General features: G+C 35.9%; 1 protein-coding gene and 1 long non-coding RNA gene across 4 annotated transcripts in view; both read left to right on the forward strand.

Moving 5' to 3' along the window:
• Window positions 1-12939: 12939 nt before the first annotated feature.
• LOC129733932 (uncharacterized) lies at window positions 12940-13378 on the forward strand. The gene is made up of 2 exons (XR_008729744.1): window positions 12940-13079; window positions 13144-13378. It is a non-coding gene; the product is annotated as an uncharacterized LOC129733932 (long non-coding RNA).
• A 5574-nt stretch (window positions 13379-18952) lies between these two features.
• LOC129718452 (integrator complex subunit 7) overlaps window positions 18953-24029 on the forward strand; it is an 809667-nt gene continuing 804590 nt past the window's right edge. For all 3 annotated transcript variants that reach the window (XM_055669241.1, XM_055669242.1, XM_055669243.1), the window contains exons 1-3: window positions 18953-19055; window positions 19108-19237; window positions 19285-19431. In XM_055669241.1, the coding sequence (XP_055525216.1) occupies window positions 18968-19055; window positions 19108-19237; window positions 19285-19431 (365 nt within the window). In that variant the 5' untranslated portion in view covers window positions 18953-18967. The remainder of the gene's footprint in view (window positions 19056-19107; window positions 19238-19284; window positions 19432-24029) is intronic.

A 24029-nucleotide genomic window follows, 5' to 3' on the forward strand; every position in this document is an offset into this window, starting at 1 on the left:
GAACGCAGACCTGAAAATTGGATTTGTTTTTTGTCCATTCTGTATTTTCAAAAATGATAATACCTTTATCAAGTTCAATCAAACATGAAATCCATGGAATCCCCGAACACCTCAGACCAACAGTTGTGCCATCAATATTTTCGGCAAAATTTGGTCACCTTCCAGAAGATAGTTCCTTCTTCACGGACGGATCTGTAATGGATGGACATTCCGGATATGGCGTTTTCAACACAGATCATCGCATATCCCGCAAATTGGCACAACCTTGCTCCATATACGTAGCTGAATTGGCTGCCATACACAATTCGCTGCGAATCATCGAGCTCAAGACACCAGGCAATTATTTCATCTTTTCGGACAGCCTCAGTTCTATCGAAGCTCTCCGATCGATTAAACCGGTCAAGCACCCGTCCTATTTCCTCCCAGATATTAGACGGATATTAGAAGTGCTGGTTGATCGGTCTTTCATTATCTGCTTTGTGTGGGTCCCCTCTCATTGCTCAATCCCAGGCAATGAAGAAGCTGATCTATTAGCAAAAAGGGGTGCCATAGAAGGAGATATATTTGATAGACCGATCACCTATACCGAGTATCTTCACCTGCCTCGACAAATGGCCCTGGCAAACTGGCAGGAAAGGTGGGATAAAGACGACCTTGGGCGATGGATGCACTCGATCTCGCCCAAAGTGTCTACAAAAGCTTGGTTCAAAGGGTTAGATTTAACTCGGGATTTCATTCGAGTTATTTCGCGCCTAATGTCCAATCACTATGTTGCAAACGCACACCTCTATCGAATTAACTTGGTCGATAGTAATATGTGCGAATGTGGAGGATACGAAGACATCGACCACATAGTTTTCGTATGCCCAAAGTATCATAGAGCAAGGACCAAGCTTAAAGATTCTCTCAAAAAACAGAAAGTGACGTCTACGATTCAGGTACGGGATGCGCTTGCTAGCCGCAACCCCGCGCTTGTAATACCTATTTATGACTTTTTAAAAGATATCAAATATCAAATTTGATTATCTCCTTGCTGTTTCTGCTTATTTTTCCCAACACAACTACCCTCAAAAAGTTTCACACTAATTCTGTTCCTTTTTTCTTCTTTCTTGTGTTATTCTTTTTAGAGAAACATGAATCATTGCTTCTTTCTGAGAGACATGATCCACCAAACTTAGGTATAAGTTTTGATTTCGAAGAGATAAGGAACCATCACACCTCAATGAATAGTATTAAGAATTGATATTTAACATAGAGAAGAAATTTAATGTTATTTTTAGTCGTAGGTTTAAATGACATGTATTTTTAAATTGTATTTATAAAAAAGAAAAGATGAGAGGGTTTTTATGCCTGTTTGAGGAGGAGCAGTCGGGATACAGGCTCTACTCAAGCTGGCTTTTCCCTACTCCAAAAGACATTCGGCCCCGTTATGCTTCGCGGTTGGGCCTAAATAAATATTAGTTATAAAAAAAAAAAGTTCAATCAAAACCGAATTAGCATCCTGGTCTCCATCATTTAAAAAGTTTTCGTTAAAAATGAGCGTTCGTGAACCCATATTATATACTGAGAAAATTATTTATATGTAACCTACAGTTAAATTTTTTAACCGGTTAATGTCAAAGATGCCAGATGTTTTTGAAAAATGACTGCAACTGCTCGAAAAACCAAAAAAAACTGCTTGAAAACGAGGAGATAAGCCTGTATTACACTGTTTGCCTGCCACGCTTACCATGAAAAACCTATACGTAAGTAGAAATCACTCAAAATCCTTTTAAAACGCACAAACTCAAAATTTGAGTAGAGAGGCTATACCTACTTCTGAGTTGTATGATCATATCTATAATTGGATAACGAAATATACCTAAAAATTGGTACCATATAAGATAAAACAGATACAAAAATGACTTGTTTTAACGCATATTAAGATGTTTAAGTTCATGATTATCAACAAAATAGGTAGTTTTAACGATTAAGTTCGTCAATTCAACCCATAACTAATTTGTTTTACAGATCATTGGTAATGCCAAGTGGGTAGTTTTAACATATCAGTGAGTTAACTTCACCCTAAACTAAGTAGCTTCTAATGACATATTTCTACAAAAATAAGTAATTTCAACCTAAAATAAAGTTCTTTTTACTCAATCCTATAGTATTGAGTACCCAAAAGTAAGTAATCTGGTATGAACTACAAATTGGGTAAAAATTACTCAACGATCGATAAAACTACCCAAAATTAAGCTCAAACTATTCACTATAAGCATTGAGAATTCCTGCAACAGAAATTGAAAATTTTGGTTTTTTAATACAAATAAAAATCAAAACACTAAAGATAATGTTTATAACATTGTTTATATTCCCTCCAACAACCGAAAGTTGCTTATCACACAATCGATCTTGAGGTGTGTCCGTTCGTTTTCTTGGTGGGACCTTCAACGCTGTAAATTTCCGGAAAACCAAAATCTGGCCCGTGCCACTCTGGCGCACACCAGTAGTTCATTCTCTGGTTCAGTGGCCCCGCAGGCGATACCACTTTCTGTGCGGGTGGTTTTGCTTTCGGAAGGAAGTCTACAAGAAACAGGATTTTTATTAGACTATGGAGAATTTTGCATTTGAAAATCACAAACCTTACCTTTCGCTTATCGATGAGGATATTTTATTCATTTTGAATATTTCAAAGCAAACAAAATACAACTCCAAACCTTCTTTCACTAGAAACCCGAATTTTAAGCACTCGTAGAAAAAAAACACTGTTGATTTCACAACTGTTTCTTTCTTGACAGCACTGGCAGGTTAAAAATTTTCATCCAAAATTAGGTAAACAATAACCTCTCGAGCAGCGAAAATTCAAAACATTTCATTCAAACATAGATATGGTGCATTGATCCATCATATGAGTTTTTTCTACAAATTTCACTTAATCAAAGTTACTCAAAATCGCAGTTCGCTTAGGCGAACTCAAAAATTGGTAGTTTTCGTACTCATAATTAGGTAGCTTCATTTAACCGTGTAGGGTACCTCCACTTTTTTCAAAAGTGGGTGATATCTAACTCACTTTAGAGTAACAAAAAATGAGCGTGTACTATTTGAAGAATAGGTTTTGTACAAAATTTTGGATTACACTGTGCTACAGCGATTTAGAACTTCTGAAGTGACCTAGTGTAGGTTGTAGGTCTTTTTTTTATAGGGGGGTAGTTTGTAATGATTTATTTATGTACTAAAATATCTATTCAGAATTAGTATTGTGTGCTCTGCCACAAATGGTGACATTTCAACCCTATTATATATATTTGTACGCTTTTTAGTATTATTGAACGTTATTAGCTTTCGCAGTTAAGATAATGTAATTGTAGGAAAATTATTAAACCTACTTGTGAAGAAAAAAAAAGGAATAAAAGGAGGTTGTAGGTCTTGTTGAGTGTAACATTCGCTCATACTAGAAATTTTCCAAACACCCCCAAAATCTGAAGTTATGGTCAAAATACGGTTTTTTGGACCTCAGTGCATACAATTTTTTTTAACTCAGTCATTTCTCAACCGATTTTCAATATCGAGGCAGTTATGGAAAGAAGATAAACAGAGCTTTCAAAACTGAGTTTAAAAATATTTTTTTAGTTTTTTTCACGCAATTTTTCAATTTAATTTGAAATTTGCCCCCTGTTTTTGTGAGAAAGATACTACAAATACACTAAACTTTTAAAATTATATTCAATGACGAATCGAACAAAAGAGGTTTTGTGAAAATCGGTGAATATTTGAGTGAGTTATACATTTTTTAAGAAAACCAGAATTTTGGCTTCTATCCCACATTTATTTCGCGGTGCTACAAATGGTGAAAAAACACAAGAACTTCTGAAGTGACCTACCGTAGGTTGTAGGTCTTGTTGAGTGTAACATTCGCTCATATTAGAAATTTTCCAAAAACCTCCAAAATCTGAAGTTATGGTCAAAATACGGTTTTTTGGACGGTTTATGTTGAAAAATAGCATGTAAAAGTCTCAAAAATTATATTTAAACTCAAATTACTCAACATGTTTTAGAGATATTAGTACAAACCAGTAGATGTTTTGAAAGCTCTGTTTATCTTCTTTCCAAAACTGCCTAAATATTGAAAATCGGTTGAGAAATGACTGAGTTAAAAAAAATGTATACCCTGAGGTCCAAAAAACCGTATTTTGACCATAACTTCAGATTTTGGAGGTGTTTGGAAAATTTCTAGTATGAGCGAATGTTACACTCAACAAGACCTACAACCTACGGTAGGTCAGTTCAGAAGTTCTTGTGTTTTTTCACCATTTGTAGCACCGCGAAATAATTGTGGGATAGAAGCCAAAAATTCTGGTTTTCTTGAAAAATGTATAACTCAGTCAAATATTCACCGATTTTCACAAAACCACTTTTGTTTGATTCGTCATTGAATATAATTTCAAAAGTTTAGTGTATTTGTAGTATCTTTCTCACAAAAACAGGTGGCAAATTTCAAATTGAATTGAAAAATTGCGTGAAAAAATCTAAAAAAATATTTTCAAACTCAAATAACTCAACATGTTTTAGTAGTAGTAGAAAAACCAGTAAGCCTTTTGAAAGCTCTATTCATTTTCTTTCCAAAACTGCCTAAATATTGAAAATCGGTTGAGAAATGACTGAGTTAAAAAAAATTGTATGCACTGAGGTCCAAAAAACCGTATTTTTACCATAACTTCAGATTTTGGGGGTGTTTAGAAAATTTCTAGTATGCGCAAATGTTACACTCAACAAGACCTACAACCTACACTAGGTGACTTCAATAGTTCTGACATATTTTTTTTGTAGCACAGTGTTATTAGTTCACCATATCGTGTATAACATCGAAAAAAATATGTTCAGGAAAATCGATGTTTTGGAATGGTAACCATACCTCACGCCCCGACCAACCAATCTTTAAGTTTCTTCATGAAACGAGAACGATCGCTATCGATTAGTTTTGAACCTATATCGATTGTTTTCAGTTGTTGTCGTTTCATAAAGGTGCATAAAGAGTGGTTGATCGGGGCCTAGCTCACCAAATGGTTATTTCTCAATTTACTATAAACTGGATGGTCACAACTGGGGCTGATATGGTATGTAAATGGTTATGTGACTTGTTTATAAATGGTTAGGATACTATAAGGGAAACAATTCGTTTATGATATTTGTTTATGCGGGATTCGGATTCCATATTTTTTTAATCAATGTTATTACAATTTCCTTACCTCCTAGTTCACAGGACGATTCCGCATCCACAGCCGCTGCAATTTGTTGCATTCTTTCGGGCTCTAACCAATTTACAGTTTAGAGTAACACCTTGAAAACAACTGACAAAACTTCGAATATTAGCTTTAGAACAACTACTGCTTTTACAAATTGAAAATTTCGACATTCACTCATATTACGCAAAAATGAGTAAATACGGCTTTCGAGAAAAACTGGGTATATATTACTCAGTTCAAACAATAGGTGTTATCCAGTTTTTGACGTTTAGCATAGATATAGAAAACAGAGTAGATGTTACTCAGTTTAGGGTAAAATTGAAGGAGCGTGTTAGACATGTTGCTCGTGATTTGATCATTGGTCAAACACTGCACGCTCACTCTGGATAACCCAAAACTGAGTCAAAACCTATTCAGTTTCGCTAAAACCATATGTACTCAAAATTGAGTAAAAGTTGTTTTACTCATTTTTGAGTACCACCGAATGTTATAAAAATTGAGTAAATATTACCCATATTATACCTGATGCGCGATGCGTAAAAGTTACTCATTTTTGATTAAAAAATGAGTACTTTAAGCTTCAATGAGGGAATTTCGGAAAAATTATCATTATTGACTTGATGTTATTATATTTTGCCTTTTTAATGAATTTTATTTTAAAAAAGGCTTATTTCAAGAAATTTACCTTTGTTCGCCGGGACACGGGAGATTCATTAAGCAGACAGTATGTGAGTAGAGGAAGAACGAAATATAAGCGAACTGGAAATATGATACAGATTTGGAAAAATATACCGCATCCCGACGGGACTTGAACCCGCAATCTCCCTGTCTCCGGCATGGTGTTTTGACCAATTAAACTACGGGGGACGGTGGTACTGTTCCACAATCTATATCGTTTCACATTCCGCTGTTGACTTATTCTATTGCTCATCCCTAACTACACACACTGCTGTGCAAGCGTTATTTATAGACTGAAAGGAATGTCTCATCACACACAGAAGAGTCAGCTGATGCTGATAACTCTTATAGACCTGTGTGATCGAGACCGAAGTCAGTCTGCGTCGTGCTTGCAAGTGCGACACAACTACGGAAGGTGCTCCGTACGGCTAATTTTTTCGAACTGAATTTCTATTTTTAACAACGGCTTTTTCCCGTTAACACGCAAGTTCATTAAGCAGACAGTATGTGAGTAGAGGAAGAACGAAATATAAGCGAACTGGAAATATGATACAGATTTGGAAAAAAATACCGCATCCCGACGGGACTTGAACCTGCAATCTCCCTGTCTCCGGCATGGTGTTTTGACCAATTAAACTACGGGGGACGGTGGTACTGTTCCACAATCTATATCGTATCACATTCCGCTGTCGACTTATTCTATTGCTCATCCCTAACTACACACACTGCTGTGCAAGCGTTATTTATAGACTGAAAGGAATGTCTCATCACACACAGAAGAGTCAGCTGATGCTGATAACTCTTATAGACCTGTGTGATCGAGACCGAAGTCAGTCTGCGTCGTGCTTGCAAGTGCGACACAACTACGGAAGGTGCTCCGTACGGCTAATTTTTTCGAAAAAATTAGCCGTACGGAGCACCTTCCGTAGTTGTGTCGCACTTGCAAGCACGACGCAGACTGACTTCGGTCTCGATCACACAGGTCTATAAGAGTTATCAGCATCAGCTGACTCTTCTGTGTGTGATGAGACATTCCTTTCAGTCTATAAATAACGCTTGCACAGCAGTGTGTGTAGTTAGGGATGAGCAATAGAATAAGTCGACAGCGGAATGTGATACGATATAGATTGTGGAACAGTACCACCGTCCCCCGTAGTTTAATTGGTCAAAACACCATGCCGGAGACAGGGAGATTGCGGGTTCAAGTCCCGTCGGGATGCGGTATATTTTTCCAAATCTGTATCATATTTCCAGTTCGCTTATATTTCGTTCTTCCTCTACTCACATACTGTCTGCTCAATGAACTTGCGTGTTAACGGGAAAAAGCCGTTGTTAAAAATAGAAATTCAGTTCGAAAAAATTAGCCGTACGGAGCACCTTCCGTAGTTGTGTCGCACTTGCAAGCACGACGCGGACTGACTTCGGTCTCGATCACACAGGTCTATAAGAGTTATCAGCATCAGCTGACTCTTCTGTGTGTGATGAGACATTCCTTTCAGTCTATAAATAACGCTTGCACAGCAGTGTGTGTAGTTAGGGATGAGCAATAGAATAAGTCGACAGCGGAATGTGATACGATATAGATTGTGGAACAGTACCACCGTCCCCCGTAGTTTAATTGGTCAAAACACCATGCCGGAGACAGGGAGATTGCGGGTTCAAGTCCCGTCGGGATGCGGTATATTTTTCCAAATCTGTATCATATTTCCAGTTCGCTTATATTTCGTTCTTCCTCTACTCACACGGGGGATCTTTGAATTTTTTCGCCGTATATCCAACCAACGAGTCCTGGTGAAAAAGAAAAATTGGCATAAGTTGCAGTCAATTATTTCAAATTATGAATTACCTACTGACACAGATAACAGACATCCAAGCTAGTTTCGCTTTATGTGTAAAAAGATTCAACGGTTTTTTAGCATGTCGCAATACGCAGTATGGTGGCGCTAAGAACACTTAGTGGTCAACGATTTAATAAAATCGATAGTTTTACAGCTTTTATCGATATTCTCGCAATAAGAAGGGTTGCGGTTTTTAATGTAGAAATTTCGTGATGTTATCAGTGTTATATCATTGCAAAAACAGCGACTCTATAACCTGTGATATTGTGGCGCCAGCACTAAATTAAAGTTCGGAAGTCGGACTTCCGACTTTACAAACACATAGAATAAATGCGTGTTCTCGGTGTTCACAAAACATTAACTGCGGGAATGATTTCAATGTATTTGTTTTTGTAAGCCGTAGTGACAGCGCAGTGGCGGCTGAGATGGTTGCAGTGTTGCGAGAACAACAAAAATAAACATCGGAAGTGAGCCCGACTGCCAGATCATCAGCGGCGATTTGATCATTTTTATTTAAATACACAATAATGTTCATGCGTCTGGCAGCTTTGACTGTAATCCAGCGATGCCATCACTAAACTGGTTAGAGTCGCAAGTTGCAGAAAGATGTCGTCAGCATTCCAAACGAGTAAAAGTTTGAAATCTTACACACGATTTCTGGAGTTTTTTGTTCTAGCTTGGATGTCTGTTATCTGTGCTACCGATAAAAACTAATTTCAAACATTTCTATTTCTTCCTTTTTTCAGACGGTTTGCTTGGTTTGCTGTTTGCTTTTAATTGCAAAAAAATAACAAAAACAACACGCAAGCACCAGTTACCCAATTTTGAGGAAATTTGCCACCATGATCAATTTAATTCTACTCATATTTTGACGTCCTCGAACAACTGAAAAAAATGATTAAAATTCAACTCACCCGCTGAGAAGCACAGAGTGAGCGTGTGAGAGGGAGAAACGTGTGACTGTGTGAGTGTCAAAATGAACCAGAATGACTGTCATTGACTGTCAATTTGAACCAAGGGAAAAAAGCATTTTTTTGTTATGAGTATTGTTATAACTGAGAGGTAAACAATATTTATCGCCAACGGTTTTTGTATTCATTGTCGTTTTACAAAATATTTTGGTTTATTTTCACGTAAAATAATAAGTTCATAAGCTTTCAGCATTGATCAGTTTAGCGTACTTCGATTATTAAACTTGCGCTTTTCTGGATTTAACGCTTTGGTTACAATTTCGAACACACTTCATCACGGTCGAATGTTGATTCTCGTTACGCAAAATAGTGAGATGCAGGATTGTAAAATTTTTGCAACTGCACGAAACCCCGAAAAATCTGGCTCACAGGTTATGCGCTCGCACACATTTTTAGAAAATTTGCGTGCGCAAATATATATAAACTAAAAATTCTGAAGAGACTTTTATACAACAGCAAATTGAAAAAACACAGACTCAAAAAAATTGTGTTTTACGGACAAATATGCATATTCAGTATTCCTGATATTACTTAAAACTTCGTTTGAGTCATGCATGCGTTACAGCAAGAAGATAGTTACACGCTATAAAAAAACAACGCATTTGCATATAAGATTATTTAATCCCTAGATAAGTAATGTCGCTGGCGTCGCTGGATTTTTACAGGATATTTATAGGAGTTGATCTGTTTGGGAACGTAACATCAAACGTCGTTACACTGCACGGAGTCGTCGAGTCCTTATTAGAGAATTTATTGTTCAGAAATATCAGACGGGTGAAATTAAAAAAGTCATATGAAATACTCGATGCACTAATAAGGCTGATACAAATTTTAAATTCTTTTTATGTCCAAGGTTATCAAAGTTAGCAGAGGGGTGGCAAAAAATAAATATCACCGAGACGAAAAAAAAAGAAATATCTTTGATCAAAGTTTGTGTGCAAGTTATGACGTTTGTAACTTGCACTCAAATAAATGTTGTAAAATAACACTTTATTATTATTATTATTAATTTCGCTTGCCTTTCGATGACACTCTCGCTGTCACCTGACTTGTTTGTTGCTAAATTAAGCATTTATGCTGTCGGAAAACCAATGAAATGAACAAAACGGTTTGAGCTTGTTTTTCTTCCCCTTCCAATATTCAAGATTTTTGAAGGGAGGGGGGATGGGTGACATAAAATGAAAATAAAACTTGTAACGGCCTAATTCACATTAAATAATATGATTCGCTATGCACGCTTGTAAAAAAATATCATCAATGAAAAATTTTGCATTTATATTTTCAGTGATAGTAGTCGATAATTTACAACATGAATTCAAGCGCATATGTGAAAGAAAATCATCCATGTCAGCTCCATCAACCCATTCCCGGCGGGTGATGCCGTATACGGTTAAATGAAGCTACCTAATTATGAGTACGAAAACTACCAGTTTTTGAGTTCGCCTAAGCGAAGCTCGATTTTGAGTAACTTTGATTGAGTGAAATTGGTAGAAAAAACTCACATGATGGATTAATACAGTAACTTATTTTTGAGTGAAATATTCTAGGTTGTATTAATTATGAAATTGGTAATTTCCTTCGATCCCTTCCATCAATAATTTTCGCGGCTCGAGGGGTTTTGTTTTACCTAATTTTGCCTAATTGCCAGCGCTGTCAAGAAAGAGACAGTTGTGCACAGTGTTTTTTTTTTCTACGAGTGTTGAAAACTCGGTTTTTTGTGCAAAAAGGTTTGCAGTAGTATCACATACATAAGACATACGTAACGCTCAGGAAGAAATCTTCCAAAAAAGTTGGTACAAAATGAACTACTCGAAAGTACCAACCTCTGTAAAAAAAACCTCTGTTTGAGTTGTCTTTGAAGGCAGTGTACCTGCGCAGCCCTGCATTTGTCTCGTTCCTACTCGAAAAATGCTGCATTGATTTTGTAAATAATTTTTTGACAGTTCCTTATGGGATTTTCTTTGGGGCTCGATAAGGCCGAGAAAAAGAAAATTCATTTTGTTCATTATTTATCGAGCAGTTTGACAGGGCGAGGTATGGAGTACTATGGGGCAATGTGTACCAGAAAAAAACGCCAGTGTTACGTATGTCTTATGTATGTGGTAGTATTTTGATCGCTTTTATTATATTCAAAGTGAATGTAGAATCTTCATCGGTTAGCGAAAGGTAAGGTTTGAGATTTTTAATTTTTCATATATATTTTAATTTTTCATATATATATTTTAATTTTCCATATATAATAAATGCTGTTTCTTGTAGACCTCCTTTCGAGAGCATAACTAACCGCACAGCAGGTGGTAACGCCTGCGGGGACACCAAACCGGAGAATGAACCAGAGTGGCACGGGCCGGAATTTAGTTTTCTGAAAATCTAGAACGTCGAAGATCCCACCAAGAAAACTAACGGCCGCACCTCGAAATCGATTGTGTGATAAGTAACTTTCGGTGGTTGAAGGGAAAATAAACAATGAAGTATTTTCTTTAGTGTTATGAGTTTTATTTATATAAAAAACCGAAATTTTCAATTTTTCACTGCAGGATTTCTCAATGCTTAATTTGAGTAGTTTGAGCTTAATTATGGGTAGTTTTATCGATCGTTGAGTAATTTTTACCCAATTTGCAGTTCATGCCAGGTTCCTTACTTTTGGGTACTCAGTACTATCGAATTGACTAAAAAGAACTTAATTTTGGGTGGAAATTTTTTTGTGGAAATATGTCAAGCTACTTAGTTTTGGGTGAAGTTTACTCACTGATATGTTAAAACTACCCACTTTGCATTATCATTGATCTGTAAAACAAACTAGTTGTGGGTTAAATTGACGAACTTAATCGTTAAAACTACCTGTTTTTGTTAATAATCATGAACTGAAACATCCTGATATGCGTTGAAACCAGTCATTTTTGTATCTGTTATATCTCATATGCTACCAATTTTTAGGTATATTTCGTTATCCAATTATAAGTATGATCATATAACCCAAAAGTAGGTACAGTCTTTCTACTCAGCTCTTGAGTTTGTGCGCTTTAAGGGGATTTTGAGTGATTTCTACTTATGTATAGGTTTTTCCCGGTAAGCGTGTATGGCATCACCTGACATCTGAACTTGGATTACAACTTTACAATTAAACTTGATATTTTGAACGATTAAACTATTAAATGCGGTTTGAGAACAGATCATTCTAAAATACGCAACCTAGTTTGTATTAATTGAACGCGTAGTTGCTGAATAACAAGAGTTCGAAGGTCATTTTTCGAGGTAAAATCTGATTACTCTCCGCCGGGAATGGGTTAGTGAAATTATACACAAACATGAACTGTTTTACGATTCAGTTTCACACCGTTTCACTTTCGATGTGCTCGTCCATAATTTTTCCCATAGTTAATAACAATCATTTTAACTGTTCAGTGTTACCCTTATTTATTTGAACTGCGCAAGCAAAGGGTGATAATCAGTTCTAAAGCCTGTATTACACTCTTTGACCGAGCGTCAAATATTTGTCACTTTTTGACAGATAAAAATTTGGTAAAATATAATTGTTTGTCACTCTCCAATTTTAACATGGGGCAAACACGGAAAAACAACAACCATGATGTCAAATAAATTTGACCATTATGTCAGATGGTCAAATATTTGACCATTAGACAAAGAGTGTACTACAGACTTAAAATGATATACAATCGTTAAAAGCTAAAGTCAAGCAATGATAACACATTCATGTGCGAGCAATTTGGTTCAGTGTAGTCTGCTTTTTCTTTTGGCAGTTTTTGCCCATAACAAGGTTAAAAATAGAGGTAGGTCTACTAGATCATGATTCTCAAAGCAGTTTTCAAGTCGAATCTCGACAAATCGACTCTAGTGCTTGGGATCTTTTGTGCAACATGATTTGCCTCGAATACAATGGGCACACTAGCGACATTACTTATCTAGGGACTAAATAATCTTATATTTGCATGTTATCTGTTTTGAGTGTAGTATTCGTTTCTCCCTCTCCACGGTTAAATGAAGCTACCTAATTATGAGTACGAAAACTACCAATTTTTGAGTTCGCCTAAGCGAAATGCGATTTTGAGTAACTTTGATTAAGTGAAATTTGTAGAAAAAACTCATATGATGGATCAATGCACCATATCTATGCCTGAATGAAATGTTTTGAATTTTCGCTGCTCGAGAGGTTATTGTTTACCTAATTTTGGATGAAAATTTTTAACCTGCCAGTGCTGTCAAGAAAGAAACAGTTGTGAAATCAACAGTGTTTTTTTCTACGAGTGCTTAAAATTCGGGTTTCTAGTGAAAGAAGGTTTGGAGTTGTATTTTGTTTGCTTTGAAATATTCAAAATGAATAAAATATCCTCATCGATTAGCGAAAGGTAAGGTTTGTGATTTTCAAATGCAAAATTCTCCATAGTCTAATAAAAATCCTGTTTCTTGTAGACTTCCTTCCGAAAGCAAAACCACCCGCACAGAAAGTGGTATCGCCTGCGGGGCCACTGAACCAGAGAATGAACTACTGGTGTGCGCCAGAGTGGCACGGGCCAGATTTTGGTTTTCCGGAAATTTACAGCGTTGAAGGTCCCACCAAGAAAACGAACGGACACACCTCAAGATCGATTGTGTGATAAGCAACTTTCGGTTGTTGGAGGGAATATAAACAATGTTATAAACATTATCTTTAGTGTTTTGATTTTTATTTGTATTAAAAAACCAAAATTTTCAATTTCTGTTGCAGGAATTCTCAATGCTTATAGTGAATAGTTTGAGCTTAATTTTGGGTAGTTTTATCGATCGTTGAGTAATTTTTACCCAATTTGTAGTTCATACCAGATTACTTACTTTTGGGTACTCAATACTATAGGATTGAGTAAAAAGAACTTTATTTTAGGTTGAAATTACTTGTTTTTGTAGAAATATGTCATTAGAAGCTACTTAGTTTAGGGTGAAGTTAACTCACTGATATGTTAAAACTACCCACTTGGCATTACCAATGATCTGTAAAACAAATTAGTTATGGGTTGAATTGACGAACTTAATCGTTAAAACTACCTATTTTGTTGATAATCATGAACTTAAACATCCCAATATGCGTTAAAACAAGTCATTTTTGTATCTGTTTTATCTTATATGGTACCAATTTTTAGGTATATTTCGTTATCCAATTATAGATATGATCATACAACTCAGAAGTAGGTATAGCCTCTCTACTCAAATTTTGAGTTTGTGCGCTTTAAAAGGATTTTGAGTGATTTCTACTTAGGTATAGGTTTTTCATGGTAAGCGTGGCAGGCAAACAGTGTAATACAGGCTTATCTCCTCGTTTTCAAGCAGTTTTTTTTTTGGTTTTTCGAGCAGTTGCAGTCATTTTTTAAAAACATCTGGCATCTTTGACATTAACCGGTTAAAAAATTTAACTGTGTTTTACATATAAATAATTTTCTCAGTATATAATATGGGTTCACGAACGCTCATTTTTAACGAAAACTTTTTAAATGATGGAGACCAGGATGCTAATTCGGTTTTGATTGAACTTGATAAAGGTATTATCATTTTTGAAAATACAGAATGGACAAAAAACAAATCCAATTTTCAGGTCTGCGTTCTGCGAAAATGGGAGAACAATGCGAAGCTATTATTAGGTTTCCAAAACTTTTTGAAAAGTACCCGTTCCCAGTTCTTATTAACTCATCTTTCCTGAAACTGGCGGAATTTTTTCGTATTGGGTAAAACATTTCTTCTAAAAAACAGCTAGCGTAACCATTTATATTAGTTCTAATTTATCTAGATTGTGGGTTCTACGCGTTTGTCAACAAAGTGAAAAACATCTTGAAAAAATTTTGAATGTAGAAGAATTTGTGAAGCGCGTTTTCATGGTGATTCACTCAAATGACCCTGTAGCTCGGGCTTTAACATTAAGGTGAGTCTAATTTAATCGCATCTTGGCTTTTGTTCTCCTTCCGTACGTAGAAAAGCCAGATGGATACTGAGTTATTTTTTTCAGAACAAACGTTCACAAAACTGCGTCTTGAACTGTTCAACAAGTCGGTCGCGTTTTCGGTTTCGTTTGGATTGACCTTTGATTGCCTATCGCTTCATAGTTAACATATTTTTCGGTATAGTACATCTTTTGAAGACTACCTGCACACTAGGGTGGGACAAAAAATAAATTCTAGCTCCCATGCACTTTTCGTCTTCCTTATGGGTCCTATAACAAACGTGTTACTTTTCCGATCGATCGGTGTAACTATATTTTTGCGCCCGATTTTTAAAGTTTCCATACGATTTTACATGGATAAATCAACTTTTTCAAAACTTATTCTCTAGAGATGTCCAGTTGGCTCCTAAAAACATATCCATACATGATATTTGTAGGAAATTTTCCTGGGAAAAACTCTTCTGAAGACCGTAAAACGCTACGATGCTTGTAGAAAAAGTTATTTACCTCAAACTGATTGTATGTTTGACGAGCGGCTCACCATTGAATTTTACTAGCAATACTGCTGCAGCATGATCCTGTTGTAAATTTAATTATATGATAAGATATGATATTGTGTAAAATTCATCTTGGAGGCTTCTCCGAAGATACTATGAGCAAAATTTACACTTTCAAACTTACTTCCACGCGAAAATATTTCTCATCCTTAAGTAAGTTAGCGATAGCAGCATGCTGTAGCAGTGTTGCTGGAAAAATTCAATGGTGTGCCGTTCGTCAGATATTCAATAAGTTTGAGGTGAATAACAAATCATTCTAAATTTCAGTTTTTATTTGGATTTTTTTTTTATAGCGTGATTTTGCATATTTTTAAATAACGGACTAAGTTACAAAAAACACCCGCTCATACCAAATGCTCTTTACATGTGAACGCCAATAAACAAACCCAATCATTCCATTATGTCGACCTATATCGATTTTTATTGGAATCCATAGAATGGAAATCTGAGTGTAAGATAATTGATTTTGGTATGCATGACATAGCAAATCGAAGTGTAAGACACTTGATTGTGAACTAATACACGAAGATATGAAATTATGGGTCTACTATGAAAGGCTGAAACACGTAAGGCTGAAACTCGAATGGCTAAAAACTACAAAAGGCTTAAAAACACGAAAGGCTGAATCACGAAAGGCTGAAAATTAAAAAAGTTACTTATTTTCGATTTCATCATTTGTATAAACTATTTGTGTTGATTATCAGACTGTCGCCAACATCTGTATATTTTCATGCGATGATTACCGCCGAAAATCTTCCGGTCTATGAGATATTTCAATAGCTCAATATCTGCATTTAAATATAAGTTAATAATAGAAACTACATATAATGCACCACACTCGTGGCCTTTGGCCACCTCGATTGTCCGGGGGGAATGCTGTCCTCACTCGCTACCGCTCGTTCGGACGTAAACTAGGAGATCACCCCTATGTTTGGAATAGACCTAGGAAATCCAACATATCAGTTGTTTTAGTGCACGTGGCCGCCGCTTCCAACGGCGGGTCGGCGGTCGGCTCGGGCTGCGGGAGCAGTGTCGGCCTTAGGAGCCGCCACAATCCCTTGCGGCAGAGCCGCTTCAGGTATAACACCTATGGGTACGAGAATACGAATACCTATGGGTACGGGCATACGAAGTGGTTTGGAGACTGGGCCGTCGATTACAAAACTCAGCCTTTTATGATTCAGCCTTTCGTACATTCAGCCTTTCGTATATGATACATACTTTTCAGCCTTTTGAGTTTCAGCCTTCCGTTACTAATCCGAAATATTTCATCTATTAGCACAGAAGTAAGTGGAATCCACTTGACAGTAAAGTGTCGATTTTTTATAGTGTACAATGAAATTTAGTAGCAACCTATGGGGCAACTAGACCGTTCATTTGTAAACTTAACTTCAACTTCAAACACATACGAACATACATTCACACATGCAAATTACATTTAAAGACATTTGTTTCGAATGTGTTAGGCGATTTATTTTTAATATAATCGAAGGAGATTTGGGAAGCTTCAATCCGCGTCTTCGAGCGGAAAAGTATCGCCAGTAGGATGCACCTAAAATGGCTGCGATCGCCTGGTGAGAGAATACTGGGAAACGGGTGCTGTCATTGACGAGGTAGACGTGATTTGCCGAGAGTGAGAAGCAGCTGTGTCCTATTCATTCCCATGTGAATATGAGAAGTATGTCCCCTTACTCTCACTCTTCTGTCGAACGCTGTGAACAGTTCACAAAGGAAAGAAATATTTGCGAGCGGCTGATGTTTGCGCCGTGTGCGAGTGCACACATCTATACACGTTCTCGCTTGTGGACATCGGATTCTTGGACGCTAGCACTCGCGAAAAAAATGAAATGATGAAAGAGTAAACACGATGATACATATCCCAGGTACAAACAACACAACAAAAATATCATTTATAGCTATTTTGGAAACAAAAATAATGTTATTTCAGGTTAAAATTTGTTTATTTTGGTTCACGAGCTGCTTGTTGCAAAATTTGCTCTTATTTGATCGTCGTTAGACGGATTTCAATTCGGTTTGTAGCAAAAGCTCAAAAACTGACTCTAAAAATCAAATCTTTGTGGTTTCCTGCGAATTCATCAGTATTTCTTTAATGGTGTGGAATGATCATTGTTGAAAATTACATTTTTTCAGGTGATCAATTTCACCCCACTGATCAATTTCACCCCACTGATCAATTTCACCCCATTTCGTCATTTTTTTCTTCGGGCAAATAGATTTGTTACACTATTGCACTATAACAAATATTTGGTTGAAAATTTATTTTCTCGAACGATATCAAAGGCTCTTCGCGCATTCTATAGCAAATACATTTAATGTGTTATTACTCTGCGTAGAAAATATTGCAAATCTAGTTTCCATTATCGAGCAATATTTCATCTGTCACTTGAAAATATAACTTCTATGTTTTGGTTCTTAAAGGCTACCGTTGCAATATCATATATTTTGCTTCGGGTGAGAGCCAAGAGCAATTTTGTTAAAAATTCAGTTATCAAATCCAGTAGATGTGAGAATAAATAACCGACCAATTGTTCATCGCAAAACAGAGGAATTTTTTTTTTTGTTCACACAACAATTATTTGACACGGCACAATACAAATTAATGTTTTACGGAGCCAATTAAGTCTAATGCCTTATGGTCTAAAATATCTTATAAGCTAAACGTAAATTTTTTATCCTCGCTGCCGACTACGAGCTGAAACTAAATCTATTACTAAATCTAACATGTTTTTTTTTTATCCGAGATTCGTTTCGCTGTTCAAGGGGCACCTTGATGCTCTTCAAATAGCTGTAAACTAGTAGCATGTATGGCAAGTTTCGCTGAGCGAGGATATCTCGAACTGGCACATAAGGCTGTACTGTATTCCTCGGGCCCTAAGGGTATCCAAAAGTAGAGATCTGTGTTATCCAGTTTTTGACGTTTAGCATAGAAATAGAAAACAGAGCAGATGTTACTCAGTTCAGGGTAAAATTGAAGGAGCGTGTTAGACATGTTGCTCGTGATTTGATCATTGGTCAAACACTGAAAGGGAGAAACGTTTGACTGTGTGAGTGTCAAAATGAACCAGAATGATCTGTCATTGGCTGTCAATTTGAACCAAGGGAAAAAAGCATTTTTTTTCTTGTTATGAGTATTGTTATAACTGAGAGATAAACAATATTTATTGCAAACGGTTTTTGTATTCATTGTCGTTTTACAAAATATTTTGGTTTATTTTCACGTAAAATAATAATTTCATAAGCTTTCAGCATTGATCATTTTAGCGTACTTCGTTTATTAAACTTGCTACAATTTCGAACACACTTCATCACGGTCGAATGTTGATTCTCGTTACACAAAATAGTGAGATGCAGGATTGTAAAATTTTTGCAACTGCACGAAACCCCGAAAAATCTGCCTCACAGGTTATGCGCTCGCACACATTTTTAGAAAATTTGCGTGCGCAAATATATATAAACTCAAAATTTCGAAGAAACTTTTATGCAACAGCAAATTGAAAAAAAAAACAGACTCAAAAAAAATGTGTTTTACGGACAAATATGCAAATTCAGTATTCCTGATATTACTTAAAACTTCGTTTGAGTCATGCATGCGTTACAGCAAGAAGATAGTTACACGCTATAATAAAATAACGCATTTTTCGGTTTTCGAGCAGTTGCAGTCATTTTTTAAAAACATCTGGCATCTTTGACATTAACCGTTATTACCGTTTAAATTGAACTGTAGGTATGAATACTTTTCTCAGTATATAATATGGGTTCACGAACGCTCATTATTAACGAAAACTTTTTAAAGTATGGAGACCAGGATGCTAATTCGGTTTTGATTGAACTTGATAAAGGTATTATCATTTTTGCAAATACAGAATAGACATAAAACAAATCCGTTTTCAGGTCTGCGTTCTGCGAAAATGGGAGAACAATGCGAAGCTATTATTAGGTTTCCAAAACTATTTGAAAAGTACCCGTGCCCAGTTCTTATTAACTCATCTTTCCTGAAACTGGCGGAATTTTTTCGTATTGGGTAAAACTTTTCTTCTAAAAGACAGTTAGCGTAACCATTTATATTAGTTCTAACTTATCTAGATTGTGGGTTCTACGCGTTTGTCAACAAAGTGAAAAACATCTTGAGAAAATTTTGAATGTAGAAGAATTTGTGAAGCGCGTTTTCATGGTGATTCACTCAAATGACCCTGTAGCTCGGGCTTTAACATTAAGGTGAGTCTAATTTAATCGCATCTTGGCTTTTGTTCTTCTTCCGTACGTAGAAAAGCCAGATGGATACTGAGTTATTTTTTTCAGAACAAACGTTCACAAAACTGCGTCTTGAACTGTTCAACAAGTCGGTCGCGTTTTCGGTTTCGTTTGGATATACCTTTGATTGCATATCGCTTTATAGTTAGCATATTTTTCGGTATACTGAGAGGTAAACAATATTTATCGCTAACGGTTTTTGTATTCATTATCGTTTTACAAAATATTTTGGTTTATTTTCACGTAAAATAATAATTTCATAAGCTTTCAGCATTGATCATTTTAGCGTACTTTGATTATTAAACTTGCGCTTTTTACAATTTCGAACACACTTCATCACGGTCGAATGTTGATTCTCGTCACACAAAATAGTGAGATGCAGGATTGTAAAATTTTTGCAACTGCACGAAACCCCGAAAAATCTGCCTCACAGGTTATGCGCTCGCACACAATTTTAGAAAATTTGCGTGCGCAAAAAAACTCAAAATTTCGAAAAATCTTTTATACAACGGCAAATTAAAAAAAAAACAGACTCAAAAAAATTGTGTTTTACGGACAAATATGCAAATTCAGTATTCCTGATATTACTTAAAACTTCGTTTGAGTCATGCATGCGTTACAGAAAGAAGATAGTTACACGCTATAAAAAAAAACAACGCATTTGCATGTTACCTGTTTTGAGTGTTGTTTAATTAACCGTTTAAATTTACTGTAGATATGAATACTTTTCTCAGTATATAATATGGGTTCACGAACGCTCATTATTAACGAAAACTTTTTAAATGATGGAGACCAGGATGCTAATTCGGTTTTGATTGAACTTGATAAAGGTATTATCATTTTTGAAAATAAAGAATAGACATAAAACAAATCCGTTTTCAGGTCTGCGTTCTGCGAAAATGGGAGAACAATGCGAAGCTATTATTAGGTTTCCAAAACTATTTGAAAAGTACCCGTGCCCAGTTCTTATTAACTCATCTTTCCTGAAACTGACGGAATTTTTGATTCACTCAAATGACCCTGTAGCTCGGGCTTTAACATTAAGGTGAGTCTAATTTAATCGCATCTTTTGTTCTTCTTCCGTACGTAGAAAAGCCAGATGGATACTGAGTTTTTTCAGAACAAACGTTCACAAAACTGCGTCTTGAACTGTTCAACAAGTCGGTCGCGTTTTCGGTTTCGTTTGGATTGACCTTTGATTGCATATCGCTTTATAGTTAGCATGTTTTTCGGTATACTGAGAGGTAAACAATATTTTTCGCAAACGGTTTTTGTATTCATTGTCGTTTTACAAAATATTTTGGTTTATTTTCACGTAAAATAATAATTTCATAAGCTTTCAGCATTGATCATTTTAGCGTACTTCGATTATTAAGCCTGTAGTACACTCTTTGACCGAGCGTCAAATATTTGTCTCTTTTTGACAGATGAAAATTTGGTCAAAGATAATTATTTGTCACTCTCCGATTTTAACATGGGGCAAACACGGGCAAACAACAACAATGATGTCAAATAAATTTGACCATTATGTCAGAAGGTCAAATATTTGACCATTAGACAAAGAGTGTACTACAGGCTTCAAACTTGCGCTTTTTACAATTTCGAACACACTTCGTCACGGTCGAATGTTGATTCTCGTTACACAAAATAGTGAGATGCAGGATTGTAAAATTTTTGCAACTGCACGAAACCCCGAAAAATCTGCCTCACAGGTTATGCGCTCGCACACATTTTTAAAAAATTTGCGTGCGCAAAAAAACTCAAAATTTCGAAGAAACTTTTATACAACAGCAAATTGAAAAAAAAAACACAGTCACAAAAAATTGTGTTTTACGGACAAATATGCAAATTCAGTATTCCTGATATTACTTAAAAATTCGTTTGAGTCATGCATGCGTTACAGCAAGAAGATAGTTACACGCTATAAAAAAAACAACGCATTTGCATGTTACCTGTTTTAAGTGTAGTTTTCGTTTCTCCCTCCCAGGCAAACAGTGTAATACAGGCTTATCTCCTCGTTTTCAAGCATTTTTTTTTTGGTTTTTCAAGCAGTTGCAGTCATTTTTCAAAAACATCTGGCATCTTTGACATTAACCGTTATAAGCGTTTAAATTTAACTGTAGGTATAAATACTTTTCTCAGTATATAATATGGGTTCACGAACGCTCATTTTTAACGAAAACTTTCTAAATGATGGAGACCAGGATGCTAATTCGGTTTTGATTGAACTTGATAAAGGTATTATCATTTTTGAAAATACAGAATAGACATAAAACAAATACGTTTTCAGGTCTGCGTTCTGCGAAAATGAGATAACAATGCGAAGCTATTATTAGGTTTCCAAAACTATTTGAAAAGTACCCGTTCCCAGTTCTTATTAACTCATCTTTCCTGAAACTGGCGGAATTTTTGATTCACTCAAATGACCCTGTAGCTCGGGCTTTAACATTAAGGTGAGTCTAATTTAATCGCATCTTGACTTTTGTTCTCCTTCCGTACGTAGAAAAGCCAGATGGATACTGAGTTTTTTCAGAACAAACGTTCACAAAACTGCGTCTTGAACTGTTCAACAAGTCGGTCGCGTTTTCGGTTTCGTTTGGATTGACCTTTGATTGCATATCGCTTTATAGTTAGCATGTTTTTCGGTATACTGAGAGGTAAACAATATTTATCGCAAACGGTTTTGTATTCATTATCGTTTTACAAAATATTTTGGTTTATTTTGACGTAAAATAATAATTTCATAAGCTTTCAGCATTGATCATTTTAGCGTACTTCGATTATTAAACTTGCGCTTTTTACAATTTCGAACACACTTCATCACGGTCGAATGTTGATTCTCGTCACACAAAATAGTGAGATGCAGGATTGTAAAATTTTTGCAACTGCACGAAACCCCGAAAAATCCGCCTCACAGGTTATGCGCTCACACACATTTTTAGAAAATTTGCGTGCGCGAAAAAACTCAAAATTACGAAGAATCTTTTATACAACGGCAAATTGAAAAAAAAAACAGACTCAAAAAAATTGTGTTTTACGGACAAATATGCAAATTCAGTATTCCTGATATTACTTAAAAATTCGTTTGAGTCATGCATGCGTTACAGCAAGAAGATAGTTACACGCTATAAAAATACAACGCATTTGCATGTTACCTGTTTTGAGTGTAGTTTTCGTTTCTCCCTCCCAGGCAAACAGTGTAATACAGGCTTATCTCCTCGTTTCCAAGCATTTTTTTTGGTTTTTCAAGCAGTTGCAGTCATTTTTCAAAAACATCTGGCATCTTTGACATTAACCGTTATAAGCGTTTAAATTTAACTGTAGGTATAAATACTTTTCTCAGTATATAATATGGGTTCACGAACGCTCATTTTTAACGAAAACTTTCTAAATGATGGAGACCAGGATGCTAATTCGGTTTTGATTGAACTTGATAAAGGTATTATCATTTTTGAAAATACAGAATAGACATAAAACAAATCCGTTTTCAGGTCTGCGTTCTGCGAAAATGAGAGAACAATGCGAAGCTATTATTAGGTTTCCAAAACTATTTGAAAAGTACCCGTTCCCAGTTCTTATTAACTCATCTTTCCTGAAACTGGCGGAATTTTTTGGTATTGGGTAAAACTTTTCTTCTAAAAGACAGCTAGCGTAACCATTTATACTAGTTCTAACTTATCTAGATTGTGAGTTCTACGCGTTTGTCAACAAAGTGAAAAACATCTTGAAAAAAATTTGAATGTAGAAGAATTTGTGAAGCGCGTTTTCATGGTGATTCACTCAAATAACCCTGTAGCTCGTGCTTTAACATTAAGGTGAGTCTAATTTAATCGCATCTTTTGTTCTTCTTCCGTACGTAGAAAAGCTAGATGGATACTGCAGGGTGGCTACTCTATCGGGAAATGCGGGAAAAAGTCGGGAATCAAATTACATCGGGAAAAATGCGGGAAAAAGTCGGGAATTTCTCTATTTAATCGGGATTTTTGACCAAGTTTTTTTTTCGTTGGTTCAAGGTATTGTGTATGATGTAATTACAAATTATGGAGTAGTTGGGGATTTCGCCGTGAACAAATCACTCAATATGCGCGTAACTCTTACGCAAAATGAGTAGAGGCCTTGAATGCAGAATGAAGTAGACAAGCATGAAAATGCAACAAAGGACGGCAGGAAGCAGACTAAGAGGCAGAGGAGTTGGAGGTGCATGGCTGCAAGTTGGTCCCTTGAAAGTCACATTTTCCATCAGCAGTTAATTTTTAAATCAAAAAGTCAAAAAGTAACTTTCTTTGACTAGCTTGACTACTTTTCATCAGCCTTGCCTTTCATATGAAATAAGTTTTGTTTTAGAATTGCATCAACGTCGAGATCTGGTGTTATTTAAAAATAAAATATTGGCCTGGAAAGTTTTTAAGATGGAATAGCAAATTACCTATATGTTCTTTTTTAAACTGCAAAATGGTCAATGATGATAATTTGAACACGGAGCGGAAAAAACAAATAGTAGATTTTAAAATTTTCTGAAAGTTTTTTTTTCGAAACCAGAACGAATTGTTTGATTAGTGTGA

Source organism: Wyeomyia smithii, chromosome 1 (genome assembly GCF_029784165.1).
Source record: "Wyeomyia smithii strain HCP4-BCI-WySm-NY-G18 chromosome 1, ASM2978416v1, whole genome shotgun sequence".
Lineage (NCBI taxonomy): Eukaryota > Metazoa > Arthropoda > Insecta > Diptera > Culicidae > Wyeomyia > Wyeomyia smithii.